The sequence below is a fragment of the Ambystoma mexicanum genome, chromosome 2p, assembly GCF_040938575.1.
Source record: "Ambystoma mexicanum isolate Mex_15411 chromosome 2p, UKY_AmexF1_1, whole genome shotgun sequence".
NCBI lineage: Eukaryota > Metazoa > Chordata > Amphibia > Caudata > Ambystomatidae > Ambystoma > Ambystoma mexicanum.
In genome coordinates, this window is record NC_090923.1 from 1,338,556,538 (window position 1) to 1,338,571,290 (window position 14,753).

Consider the following 14,753-nt stretch of genomic DNA (forward strand, 5'->3'; position numbering starts at 1 on the left):
GAGAATACAGCAAAGTTGCATTGGACCATTGCTACAGTGCAACCGCACCACCACAAGAAGATGATATTGAATGTATTGAAGATAGCTCTGAAGTAGTTGCAGATCAATTCACACAATCTACACCCGCCAAAAAATTGCCACCCAAAAACCTGTCGACATTGTTGTGTTCTCCCATCAATGTTGAAGTAACAGATGTCGAAATGACAGAGAATGAACCAGCCGCAGCATACATAGACGCATCAGAACTTGATATCAGCGATATTACTTTCCAATGTGTTGAAATCTCTGCAACGTCACAGGCCGAAACAACGTTGACGCAGGAAGACAGTCTAATGAAAGAGAGCAAATACATTGTATTCGACAGCTGTTTGATGGAAATTATAAGTATGCTGAAATGTGTGCATTCCGTTAGAGGGAAAGTATGTGGGAAGCCATTGATTAATGTGACTCGTCAAATAAAAGGCAGTAACGTCAAAATAAATGCCGCCTGTAGATTAAATCATAGGTTCTCATGGTCTGCACAAACGATGCTGGGGAAAATGCCAGCAGGCAATCTACTGTGTGCAGCTGTATCACTTTTTAGAGGCTCCAGTTTTAGAAAGTTAGAGGCTTTCTTTCAGTTTGTGGGACTCCATTTCATTTTTAAATCACTGTACTACACATACCAACGTGATTATCTGTTTCCGGCCATTAGTGATGCTTGGAAAATTGAACAATTGTCTCTAGCAAGTACATTCGAAGGGAAACGTTTCAGGCTAGCCGGCGATGGACAGTGCGACAGCCCTGGATTTTCTGCAAAGTACTGCACCTACCACTTTCAGGACATGGATAGTAAGGGAATTGTGAGTTTGGTGGTCGTGCAGGTAACACAATGTACATCCTCAGTGGCCATGGAGAAACTAGGATTTATAAAATCAGTGGAATATCTACAATCAAGGGGAATGCACATCGACCTCATAGCCACGGACAGACACGTTTCAATTGCCAAGACAATGAGAGAGCAGTTCCCGCTTATTAATCATCAATTTGACGTATGGCATCTTGCTAAATCAATCAGTAAGAAAATCTCGGCTGCAGGAAAAAAAAGGTTTTGAAAGTATTTTGCAGTCGTCCCAGTCTATCACCAACCATCTTTGGTGGAGCTCAAAAACTTGTGAAGGGTCAGTGGAAATACTACTTGAAAAATGGCGGTCACTGATGCACCACTGTACCAACGTTCACCGCTGGTCAGAAAACCTACATTTCCACCAATGTGAACATGACCCTTTGTCCCCAGAGGAGGCAAGGAAGAAGAAGTGGTTGATTCCATCTTCACCGACACACAAAGCCATTGAGAAGATTGTTTTCGACAAAACTCATCAAGAGATTTGAGAGGACTGACAGAATTCTGTCACACAGGAGATTTGGAGGTGTTCCACAATATGTGCCTAAAGTACAGGCCAAAGCGCTTGCATTTTAGCTTTCGGGGCATGAAACATCGCACTCTACTAGCGGTCTTGGCCCATAACAGCAATGTCGGACGTGAACAATCTAGGACTAGGGGTAAAGTAAGGATGCCTCGCTACACTAAGGTGTTTTCAAAACAAAGTAAGCAATGGGTGATCAAACCAGTCTATGATGAAATGCAGTTCGACTTTGTGAAAGGCCTTATTGTTGCTGTGTTAGAGAAGCACAGATATGGAATTTTGGACGTTTCTGTACAGAGCAGTGATCCATTGCCACCGAACATTGCAACTGTGCCATGTCCACCAGAAGCACAGCTGGTTGTGAAGTACAAATACCGGTTTAAATAATTGCAATACGATTGGCTTTTTGTAAATAAATGTTATTGTAAAGTGTACCTGTAACCCTAACCCCTACCTTCACCATCATGGGTGGCGAACAAGCTGGGTGTCATCTTTGAATTCTCTCTATTCACCTCATATATGTGTATGTATATATTTTTCTCATGTCTCATCTCATTTAATGTAAATGCTGCGCACTGGTGATGGAGGGGAGGCTTGCGTATTGCAAATAATAAAACAAAAACAATAAATCTCACTTTTAACTCAACTCCTGTGGTACTTTATACTTTCCCTGACCTTCCGCCAAAAATTAAATGTCTTCATTGGGGCTGCAAAGCTCGCAGACAACGGGGACAAAATTGGGGGCCTTATAACGCGCCAAGCGGGCCGTGGCATTTGGGAGAGAAGCCAGTTCGCATTTGCACATTGAGGCGCATTACATAGAGGGATTCTAAACTTCAAGTTCTCACAGATGCCTTTACTACGGGATGTTGCAAATAAAGAATGCGAAGGACAGTGGCTTTGATTTTCAGCTCGCGCCCAGAAGAGGCCCACAAGTCACACTGGAAGTATAAGCGTCTATTGTTTTTTGACCTTGAGACAGGGACCATGCCGAAAGAACTTCATTTGAAGGGGGTGCGCAATAACGTAAGAGACGATAAGGCAGAAAATTCAGAAACTAGACCGAGTTTCATTTTAGTTCAGTATACAAAAAATCATTGTCAAGAGCACGGTCCCTTTTACAGACTGCATTACGCAGAGACACAATGGAAATTTCAAATATAATGTGAGTAAATCTTTAGACGCTTTTATACCAGAATGAAGAATTAATGAATGGATGCATGAATAAATGAATGAAGAGCTAGGAAAAGCAAGGAAAATGTGTTCGTAGTGGGGACATGGGCATGCAGGTCCACTGGTCTCACCGATCTCGGTCCTTGGCCCAGCCACTTTTCCCTGCACTACCTACCTGCATACGGGACTGGCTCTGTGTCCTTTAGACCCTTTCTCCCGGCATTTACCTTGCACTTGCCACCAGCTGGCCCTATTATTTATCTTGTATTCTACTAACCATGTACAGCACTTTTACCCCCCCTCTCCCCTTCCCCATGCGCGATCTGAAAGACACCTGGCCTAGTAGGATCGTTGTCCGTCTGCCCTTGTTCCCCCCTGCCTCGTCGCGCCTTGAAACACTTGTGTATAGGCGCGTTACAAATGCCATATCATATATCATATCATTCCACACGCATGTAGACTGTCGTTTCTCATTGTGTGTTGGCCTCGATTTATTTCGTTACTTTTCGCATTGATTTTAGAGCCGAACATACTCCATTGAACTATCCTTGCAAGCAAATAGTTTCTGATCGGCCGTAATAAATAAAATGAGTAATATTAATGAAGATCGGCTGGCGAGACTAATTATAATTTTTTTGTTTTCATAACAGGTATTTGCTCCCCTTCTGCTACTGTCATCGGTTTGAGACACCGGCAGATGGTTTTTTCGTCAGACACCTGCAGCTTCATGTGAACAACTGGAGCACACTGACAATTTTATGGGACGATCGCCAAGGGTCCACATGCCCTTACGCTTTACTAGTGGCTAGAAGCAACATATCAACCTTTACGATGGACTAGTGCCTAGTTGATGGAACAGCCTTGCGGTTCACCGTGCTTCCAAAGTGCTTCTTTTAACGAAAAGCAACACCCTGTGTACCATTGCGGATACAGATAAAAGAAAATAAATGGCTTTCGGAGTTCATATGGCAATTGCTGAATATTCTCTAAACATTTAATGTCATATAAATGTACTTTACCAAATGTACCGTGTTGCTGTTTCATTTTAAAGTACAGTTTCATATTCCGAATTGTGGTGCGCTGTGTTGTGAGATGGTCTGTGTTGGTTTCCGGGTTCTGTGTGGAGTCGCGTAGAAGACGACTGGGCGCGTTTGCCTACGCAGCACAGTAACGTCACGGAGAGAGGCGGGGAATATGAATGTTTTGATAATGTCAGGCTCAGGGGCGGGGGAATTGATTTAGTGCCGCAGAAGCAGGTCAGCCAGGGCAATGCGGCAAGTGATAGGATTATCACAAAATGGCGGCTCCCTGGTGCCCGTTTTCGCGTGCTTTTAATGGACGAAAACTCGGGTAAGGTCCATAGGAAAGTTTTCTAAAATCGAGCCACTTAGGCTTAAAAAAACATGGCCGACCCGTAGGGACAATAAAAATGTTTACTGGACCATGCCTTTAATTAGAATTGTTCTTTTAGAACGCGCTTAATACCAGAGATTGGTTTCTAAGCGCGGGATCTGGAATCGAACCTGTGTTGCATTGCGCTGCGTTGCCTTGCTTCCAAGACAAACGCGTTCCCCTGAGCTATCCCCCAGCAGCTGCAGGACCAATGGCAATCAAGTGCAAATAATAAATGAATTCAGGATGGGTTTTGGTAATTGTAACCATCTCTTAATTGGCCACTATATCAAACCAGTTAAACTAAAGCACTGCCACCAGACAAATGAGGATATGTAGTAAAATGTATTCTGAAAATGGGTGCCAGTATTTTAAAAGTTAGTCCCTGGCGGTTGGAATTTGGTTCTAACCGGCAGTTTTATGAAGTCACAGGTTACCATGTATCAAGTTGCAGCTGCAGATGTCAATAGACAAGGGCCAGCAAAGTACACGTGTGAGAACAATACCTTTCAGCATGGATCATTTTTAAAATGAGGCCGGCTTAGCAGAATCCACTTTCAGAGAGGAAAAAAGCCATTTTGCATGATTGTACACCCTCGCACATAGCATTCAGTCACGATGCTATAACACACAAGGATCCACAATGGCATTAGGCCCAGATTACTGTACGGTGTCGATAGCTGTACTTAAGACATTGCTCTATAAAAGAACTAAACTGCACACTTTTACTCACCTGGTTTACTCCCTAAGGATCCACAATGGCATTAGGCCCAGATTACTGCACGGTGTCAATAGCTGTACTTAAGACATTGCTCTATAAAAGAACTAAACTGCACACTTTTACTCACCTGGTTTACTCCCTAAGGATCCACAATGGCATTAGGCCCAGATTACTGCACGGTGTCGATAGCTGTACTTACAGTGAACTGTCTAAACTGCACACGTTTACTCACCTGGTTTACTCCTCCTTTAAAATGCACACATTTTAAGGACCCTGTTTTGAAGACACACGTAGTTATTGCTGTGCATTAGAATTCAGCCACTGCACATGCCGTGACTGCAATGCCCAAAATCCTCAGCCCAGAAAGGAGTACCAAGCTGAGGGATCGTTTTTGTGCAGAGTATTCAGTTGCTGTAACGCTCACCTGAATCCCTCGGAGGCGCGGGTCTGGTCTGGGCGTTCTCCGAACCTTCCAAAGTCACTCGCAGGTCTTTGGCACCACCCTGGAAGGGCCCCCTCCTTACTGTGATCTTAATCTGGAGAGTGAGATGTCTGTGCGCAGAGAAGAAACAGGGGTTAACGTCTGCCTGACGGGGTTTCGGCCCTTTCCCCTTCCTGACACTCCTACAACTCTCCTAGGCCGCACGTGCTCACCTTAGGTAGATAAAAGCGGCGCTCTCCATCCTGCGTCTGTGCAGGGGCGCTGTAGCCAGTTACTTCACTGGACGATAGTTCAGCCTTTTAATGCGGAGGTAGAGTCCAGAAGGCAAGACCGTCGTTAGCTGCACGAACGGTGAGTGCCTTATATGAGTCTTTTTATTGTTCTTTCAGAGCCTTGCCTCTTTGCAGGTCCGGTATGCTGATCCGGTAAGTGGAGAAGCCCGGAGTTTTTGCAGGCAAGCAAAAGGTTCATCTGAAGTTAAATCCCCTTTTAAAAGTCTTTTTCCTTTTCTTTCAGGTTGCGGTGCAATCGGCGATGAAGACTGATACCGAAGGATCGTGCCGGAGGATGGACAGGTATCACCACTTAAGGTACGTGAGTAGAAATTGAGTCCTGAGCTCTAATAATGTCCTTCTTGTATTTTTACAGGTGCGGACAAATGGCGCTGAACGGAGCTCGCGGAGACCGTGGCACAGGTAAGCAGATATCTCAGAGTTATCGCTAACCTGTATTCTTTGTAGTTGCAGATGGCTGGAGAAAGAAGAATCGCGGCACGAGGCCTTGGAAGGCGCCGGAAGGTGGTAAGAGCGGCTCTGGTACTTTCTCGTGCTACTCTAATGTTCTCGTTTTCCTTTTCAGATGTCGCGGAAGGCTGGAGCTGGATTCAGGAAGGTAAGTTGAAGATTTTCCTGTTTTCAGGTGCAGAAGAAGAAGATCAGCTGGAGCCGACACAGTGAGCGTCCTGCTGCTATTGCAGAATAACGCGAAGCACGTGAAACCAATCGGGTGTGGTTTAAATAGCCTTCAGTAGTGCTTAGGCATCTTCTTCCACAGCTTTCAGAGATAAGAAAAGAGTTCCAGTATGTAATTCTTGGGAGTGGTGCTGGCCCCACCCAGCAGTTAAAGTAGTCCCTGCCGGATTGGATGAAGAGTTCATCCTGCAGGTAGGAAAGCAGCATGGTCTGCAGGAGGTAAGTCCACCCAAGCACCAATCCTTTTTCCAATACCAATCCAAAGGGAATCCAGTGCCGGGACTGGGTCCCTTTATGAGCATGAGCCTGGCGCCGCTGGCGCCAGGACAAGGTCCAAAAGGCCCCTACGGGGCCCGGCTTGTGCCTGGAATAAGGGTCGTGACCCTGCTTCCAAGGATGTTGGGCTAGGTCTGACACCTTGGAGGCAGTGGTCATGACAGCACCCCCCCTCAAGGCCCCTCCCAAATTGGTCTTCCTCGGAGGCTTTGGTTTGTTGGGGCAGGTCCGATGAAATTTTCTGATTAGACGAGAAGCATGGACATTTTCTGAAGGTTCCCAAGATCTCTCCTGGGGACCATACCCTTTCCAATCAATCAGGTAATACAGTTTTGACTTGAAAAACTTAGAATCCAAGATGTTTCGAACCTCGTATTCGTTTTCTCCGTCTACTTGGATTGGCTCTGGAGGTTTAGTCAGACGGGTTCCGGGTTGCATAGGTTTCAGGAGTGAAACATGGAAGACAGGATGTATTTTCATTCGAGTGGGCAATTCTAATTTAACCGCCACAGGATTTATCACAGCCGTGATCGTGTAGGGTCCTAAGTACTTTGGATTGAAGGTGCGTGGTCCTTTTAGAGACAGATGTTTAGTAGATAGCCAGACTTGGTCTCCTACTTGGTACTGAGGGGCCTCTTTCCGATGTTGATCAGCACCTTTCTTATAAGATTCTTTGGCTCGTTGAAGGTGTGCGACGGCTTCCTTAAATGTTTGAGTTATGGTCGCATGAAGATGGTCCACAGCGGGTGTTCCGAGATCTTGAGGCGGATCTAAATTAGAGGTCCGAGGGTGAACCCCATACAACAGGAAGAAAGGGGTTTTACCTGTTCCGGTATGTATTGAGTTGTTGTACGCATATTCAGCAATCCAAAGAATGTCCCTCCAAGTACCCTCTGATTGTTGTAACATGCAACGAAGATACTGTTCCAGAGTTTGGTTAGTCCTCTCAGTCTGCCCGTCAGTTTGAGGGTGGTGGCTGGTAGAGAGTTGCACGTCAATTTGTGCAAGACGACAACAACTTCTCCAGAAATGGGAAATGAATTGGCTCCCTCGATCAGAGATTAGGACTGAAGGGAACCCGTGCAAACGAACAATGTTTTCAAGGAATTCTCGGGCTAGAATGGCAGCTGTGGGTAATCCTTTCAGTGGAACAAAATGAGCCATCTTTGAAAAAAGATCAACAATTACTAGAATTGTATTATATCCGGAACAAGGGGGTAAATCCGTGATAAAATCCATTGAGAGGGTGTGCCAAGGGCACGGTGGAATGTCTATCGGATGCAGTAGCCCGGCTGGTTTTTCTCTCTGGCTCTTGTTTTGTGCACAGATGCCGCATGAGGCCACAAAGTCTTTGATATCCTTTCTCCAGGACGGCCACCAGAAATGTCTTTTAATTTTTTCGGAGGTTTTGGCTACACCCGGATGTCCCTCTATTAAGGAATCATGATAGCAGGTGATGACCTGTTTCTGTAAGTCATCACACGGTAAATAAAGTCTGCCTTGGAAGTATAATAGATCTTGATCTATCGTAAAATCCTTTCCTTTTTGCAGCCAAGTCAAGGAATCTTCGGGAGTTATTATTTGCTTGATTTTCCTTTTTATGTCGTCAAGAGACATTGTGTTGATGACTCCCAAAATCTTTTGTTCGGGGATTATGGGTACTGGTTCTGGATTAGCTGCGAGTTCGTTAACGCCTATTCGTGAAAGGGCATCAGCTTTTCCGTTTTTTACGCCCAGCCGGAACGTAATCACAAAATCAAATTCCGCGAAAAATAAAGCCCAACGGAGTTGTCTTGAAGATTGGGCCTTGGCGGACTTCAAATATTGGAGGTTACGATGATCAGTAATTACAGTGACAGTGTGCCGGGCTCCTAGGAGATAATGCCGCCAGGCCTTAAATGCAGACTTGATTGCCAGAAGTTCCTTGTCCATGATTGTGTAGTTGATTTCCGGGGCCGAAAATTTGCGGGACCAAAACGCCACAGGGTGTAATTGGTGTGTTTCAGGATCTCTTTGTGACAAAACAGCCCCCATTGCAAGACTAGATGCGTCGGTCTCGACGATATAAGGAAGTTCTGGACGAGGATGTTTCAGGACTGGAGCAGAAATAAATTTGGCTTTCAAATCTTGGAAGGCTTGTTCGGCCTCTGGAGTCCACTCGAATCTTTTGTTCTTTTTTAGGAGAGCCGTGATAGGTTGGACTATTCGAGAGAATTCGGGGATAAACCTTCGATAAAAATTAGCGAAGCCCAACATGCTCTGTACTCCTTTTACCGAAGTCGGAGACGGCCATTTGGTGATTGTATCCACTTTTCTTGTGTCCATGTGAACACCGTTGGGTGACAAAATGAACCCCAAAAATTCGACTTCCTTTACATGAAAGGTACACTTTTCCAACTTAGCAAATAAACGATGGTGGCGAAGCCTCTGCAAAACTGCGGTGACATGTCGTCGGTGTTCAGCTTCTGAGGAGGAGTATACCAGGATGTCATCAATGTAGACGACTACACAAACATCAATAAGCTCTCGGAGAACGTCATTCATAAAGAACTGGAAGGCGGCCGGTGCATTACATAATCCAAAAGGCATTACTTGATACTCGAATAATCCGTATTTTGTGCGAAAGGCCGTCTTCCATTCGTCACCCTCCCTGATTCGTACCAAGTGGTAAGCCTTGATCTGAGATCTAGTTTTGTGTAAATGCAGGCGCCTTTTACTTGGTCCAATAGTTCGGGAATCAGAGGCAGCGGGTACCTGTTTTTGACTGTAATCTGGTTCAGGGCGCGGTAATCTATACACGTTATCAGGTCACCTTCCTTTTTCGGGACGAAGAACAAAGCTGAAGAAGCTGGAGATTTTGAGGGACGAATAAATCCGTTAGCCAGGTACTGGTCTAAGTATTGTTTGAGGTGAAGATTTTCTGGCTCAGTAAGAGCATATATTCTACTGCACGGTGGAGTGGATCCGGGTATCAGGTCTATCTGGCAGTCGTATGATCTGTGCGGGGGCAAGGTGTTGGCCTGATCTTTCTGGAAGACATCACTAAACTCTTGGTATTCAGGAGGCAATTGGAGGTTCTCGGAAGCGATGGCTGCCAGCCTGATGTCGGGCCGAGAATAACAAGTTTGGGCGCACTCTGGAAACCGGATCACCTTGGCTCGCCAGTCGATCTGAGGATTGTGTTTTTCCAACCAAGGAACTCCTAGAATTACTTGAAACTGCGGGGCCTTGATTACATCAAACACGATTCCTTCCCGATGTCCGTCCTGGCAGAGCAGCGTCACTTCCACGGTGGTGTGAGAGACTGGTCCGGAAACTATTTCTGTACCATCCACTGTAGTGATTACATCTTTTACCAATTTAGGACATAAAGGAAGATTTATCCTAGTTGCCATATCTTGGTCCACGTAGTTACCGATTGATCCGCTATCAATGAATGCCTTAATAGCATGCATACGATTAGGTTGGTCGGGGCTTATGAGGACCACGGGCAGTACGAAATGCGAGGTCAAGGAACTGGTTTTTACGCTCGGCAAGAGGACCTCTACGCTTGCCGGGCGAGGTCGTTTCCCGATTCTTGTTGTTTTGCATCCTTATCGGAAGCTCCCAAGGCTTTCTTGACCGGTTTTACTGAACAATCTCGAAGGAAGTGTCCAGACTTCCCACAGTAGAGGCACAGCTGTAACTGTCTTCGCCTTTCTCGTTCCTTTTGAGTTAAAGGTCCTTTCACGATGCCTATCTGCATGGGTTCCACGGAATCATTTCCTTTAGCAGGGTTTTGAGTCTTTGAGAACGTCCGGGTTTCAAATCTGGAGCGATCGGCCTTTCTGTTCTGTAGTTGATGATCTAATTGAACTACTAGGTCGATATAATCGGAGCACTCTTGCGGAGGATTTACCACCTGTGCTAAGACATCTTTAAGTTCTCCACGAAGCCCCCTGTGGAAAAGCGTGATCCTCTTGTCTTCTGGCCACCTGGTTTCAACCACCAGTCTGTTAAAAGATGCTATGTACGCCAGGAGATCTTGGTTACCTTGTCTTAGCGATAGGAGTTCATTGTCCAAGGCCTGCCCTTGTGAGTGTCGTGCGAACAACTTTTCCATACTGGCCTGAAAGTCTTGGAAGTTTTGGAGGACCGGATCATCCTGTGTCACTAAAGGAATGGACCAATCAGCCGCATTGCCACTAAGATAGGAAAGTACAAACGCTACTTTAGCTTGGTCAGTTGGGAATGCAGCGGGTCTACACAAAAAGTGCAAGCGGCATTGGTTGATGAATACTGCGTAGCGTTTAGGATCACCTGAGAAACGTTCTGGTGGAGCCAGGGGCACATTCCCTGGCAGATTAATCTGCACCGGATTGCTTGAGGTTGTAAGTGGATAATTCCCTCCCGAGGTAGGCAAAGGTGCTTGCCCCGCTTGAATTTGTAGCAATTGCCTGGCCAGGTCGTCCGCTCTTTCTTTGGAAACGATCAATTCCCTTCGTAAGGCATTTGTTTCTTGACGAGATGCATGCACCTCGGCTCTCAGCTCCCCAACCAATTGGGCCAATTGGTCTGTATCCGAGGTTTCCATTGCGCCTGGGTGGGATATTTGTGGTTGGCTTCGCGTTCTGTAACGCTCACCTGAATCCCTCGGAGGCGCGGGTCTGGTCTGGGCGTTCTCCGAACCTTCCAAAGTCACTCGCAGGTCTTTGGCACCACCCTGGAAGGGCCCCCTCCTTACTGTGATCTTAATCTGGAGAGTGAGATGTCTGTGGGCAGAGAAGAAACAGGGGTTAACGTCTGCCTGACGGGGTTTCGGCCCTTTCCCCTTCCTGACACTCCTACAACTCTCCTAGGCCGCACGTGCTCACCTTAGGTAGATAAAAGCGGCGCTCTCCATCCTGCGTCTGTGCAGGGGCGCTGTAGCTAGTTACTTCACTGGACGATAGTTCAGCCTTTTAATGCGGAGGTAGAGTCCAGAAGGCAAGACCGTCGTTAGCTGCACGAACGGTGAGTGCCTTATATGAGTCTTTTTATTGTTCTTTCAGAGCCTTGCCTCTTTGCAGGTCCGGTATGCTGATCCGGTAAGTGGAGAAGTCCGGAGTTTTTGCAGGCAAGCAAAAGGTTCATCTGAAGTTAAATCCCCTTTTAAAAGTCTTTTTCCTTTTCTTTCAGGTCGCGGTGCAATCGGCGATGAAGACTGATACCGAAGGATCGTGCCGGAGGATGGACAGGTATCACCACTTAAGGTACGTGAGTAGAAATGGAGTCCTGAGCTCTAATAATGTCCTTCTTGTATTTTTACAGGTGCGGACAAATGGCGCTGAACAGAGCTCGCGGAGACCGTGGCACAGGTAAGCAGATATCTCAGAGTTATCGCTAACCTGTATTCTTTGTAGTTGCAGATGGCTGGAGAACGAAGAATCGCGGCACGAGGCCTTGGAAGGCGCCGGAAGGTGGTAAGAGCGGCTCTGGTACTTTCTCGTGCTACTCTAATGTTCTCGTTTTCCTTTTCAGATGTCGCGGAAGGCTAGAGCTGGATTCAGGAAGGTAAGTTGAAGATTTTCCTGTTTTCAGGTGCAGAAGAAGAAGATCAGCTGGAGCCGACACGGTGAGCGTCCTGCTGCTATTGCAGAATAACGCGAAGCACGTGAAACCAATCGGGTGTGGTTTAAATAGCCTTCAGTAGTGCTTAGGCGTCTTCTTCCACAGCTTTCAGAGATAAGAAAAGAGTTCCAGTATGTAATTCTTGGGAGTGGTGCTGGCCCCACCCAGCAGTTAAAGTAGTCCCTGCCGGATTGGATGAAGAGTTCATCCTGCAGGTAGGAAAGCAGCATGGTCTGCAGGAGGTAAGTCCACCCAAGCACCAATCCTTTTTATATGAGCCCGGCGCTTCCAGTGCCGGGACTGGGTCCCTTTATGAGCATGAGCCTGGCGCCGCTGGCGCCAGGACAAGGTCCAAAAGGCCCTACGGGGGCCTGCTTGTGCCTGGAATAAGGGTCGTGACCTTGCTTCCAAGGATGTTGGGCTAGGTCTGACACCTTGGAGGCAGTGGTCATGACAGTTGCAGAACTCAAGCAATGGCACGCCACTCTTGAGATTTCCCTCACGTGGCACTGCAGTACATGCCAATATGCCCCATATATTCTCGGGCATTTCGTACTAGATAGTTAATTGCCACGCAACCAAACTTCCCGGGTAAACTACAATTAAAAAAAATGCATTATGTTGATGTTATGGACCCTTGCAATGGAGAGTCACAATTCCATGTCAACCAGCAATTGCCTGCAATAAAAGGGGAAAATAAAAATAAATTCTAAAAAACCATTCACTCGGGAGATACCCAAAAATATGTTTAAACGACCTTCAATGGCAGCATGACTAATTAAAAAATAAGCGTGCAGCACGCAAGAAAGATTTGAATATTTAATTAAAAAATCAGTGGATAAGATACAACAAATAATGTGTAAAAATCTACTCTTTAATGATTTCAAACAGTGGCGTGGATCAAAATCTGGGATCCAGCTGATTTAGTGTGGCACGCCTTGGAGGAGGCTTTTGGCTAGCTGGAAAGTCAGTGCCACAGGCAAAGTATGCCTGATTGGTCCTAAACGCCAGTGTGGGAGGGAAGCAAAGGGAAGGACGCCTCAGGTGAACGGCGTTTTTGAACAAGCTGGTGAATTGGGGAGGAGGGGGGGGGCATTAAGTGGAGATGGTTTCCGTGAACAGTGTAGGAGGATGTCTTCCCAATGGCCTCTATAAGCATAGGATGTTTGTAGTATATATTAATATGCCACATGCATTCTGGGGAGTGTAGTCCCCGAATGGAAAAAAAATGCAGCTATACATATCTCAAAAAACAGAAATAAAACATTAGTTATTCAAATGGATTACTAGACAAATAGCGCTAAATGAAGACCCAAGTAAACTACTCAGCACATTCACTGGCATCCTGTGCTTATTTTTTGAAACCAAACAAATCCATAAACCCAAAGTACTAGATAAATGAAACCCATGAATGCATAAATAGTGCAGGTGCTACATGTAGAGTATATTGAATCCATTAAAAATAAATTGGAGGACAAAATGAAAGCTGGGACTCAGCTGATTCACAGGTCACACAGCTGATGTGGCACATACCAAGTTGAAGCCCTGGTAAAGAATCCTATATGGGTATACAAGGTAGGTGCTACAAGCACCAATGTGATTCAAAGAACACCTGTGTCACACAACACCCCTACTGGATGTGCATTTGTGGCAAGGGCCAGCACATGAACGTGTGGGTGCTTGAGAACCCGGCTGCATGATCAAATGCTACATAGTGCCGAAATAACCAGCATTTAACAAAGGCGCTACCTGGTTTGAATTGGAGAAAAATGGAGCCTTACATAGTGCAGAGATCTGCTGGAGAGATGGTAGATTCAGCTGATAGTAATATGTACTAATCTCACTCACTCCCAATCACATTACTTGTCATGCAAAGGACTCAAACATATACTTACTTGGTAGTTCCAGAGTAGGGTGGATGGAAGCCACAGGCTTAATGGTGGGCGGGGAATGACGGCCATCCACCATGTCAGACTCAGCGTCTTGGGCTTCCCCATGAATCACTGCGATGCCCAACCTCAACCGTTCAGCGAATGACTGAGCCCTACAAACGGAAGAACCACCCAAAAGACAAAAAAATTACTTTAATCTCTGCGCATTAAACTAATAACGGCTTTTGAATATATGCTCTCAAACCCGTACTGCTGAAAACAAATATTGCTACTATGCAAAGCAATTGTACACATGTGATATATATATATATATATATATATACTATATAATTTTAATAAAATTAAAATAAATAGGATAACAGTGAACCTAGCCAGGATTCAAAGCCATAAATTGCAGGTTCAGCATGCACACACCCTCACTAGCTAATGCGTTAATCTATTTACAAGATATTTTGCAATAATCGCTTCTGCCAACAATGCTTGAGGGCGCCTTTAGTGTACGCTGGTGCCGTTACAGTTAAACTGCACACACAACTCAATACCAGCAAGTAATGGCAGTATCCACAAATAAGGCCACCAAGCAACCGTATGTCCTCTATGCACACATGGCCCAAGGATCAGCAGAACACACGGCACATTGTTCAGCTGTTTCCTTTGTAGGGACAGAAGAGATTACATGTTTACTTAACGAATGGTAGGGTATTGCATGATGTCTGGTACTCTTGTCAAGAAGCAACACAAATTTGGGGCCATCTTTAAATGTGGTACTCTGGTGCCCCTTGAGATGTTGCTTGGTGGCCTTATCGGACTTAAACAGTTTTCGATGCAACAAGAAGGCTGGCACACCGCCTGAACATGAAATTAATTGGTCTTGGCACTGCCAAGTGAGCT

General features: G+C 45.8%; 1 protein-coding gene across 2 annotated transcripts in view; it reads right to left on the reverse strand.

Moving 5' to 3' along the window:
* Positions 1-14,753, reverse strand: part of PRPSAP2 (phosphoribosyl pyrophosphate synthetase associated protein 2) — a 746,926-nt gene that overhangs the window by 290,727 nt on the left and 441,446 nt on the right. For both annotated transcript variants that reach the window (XM_069645686.1, XM_069645687.1), the window contains exon 8: positions 13,866-14,014. In XM_069645686.1, coding sequence (XP_069501787.1) covers positions 13,866-14,014 — 149 coding nt within the window. The remainder of the gene's footprint in view (positions 1-13,865; positions 14,015-14,753) is intronic.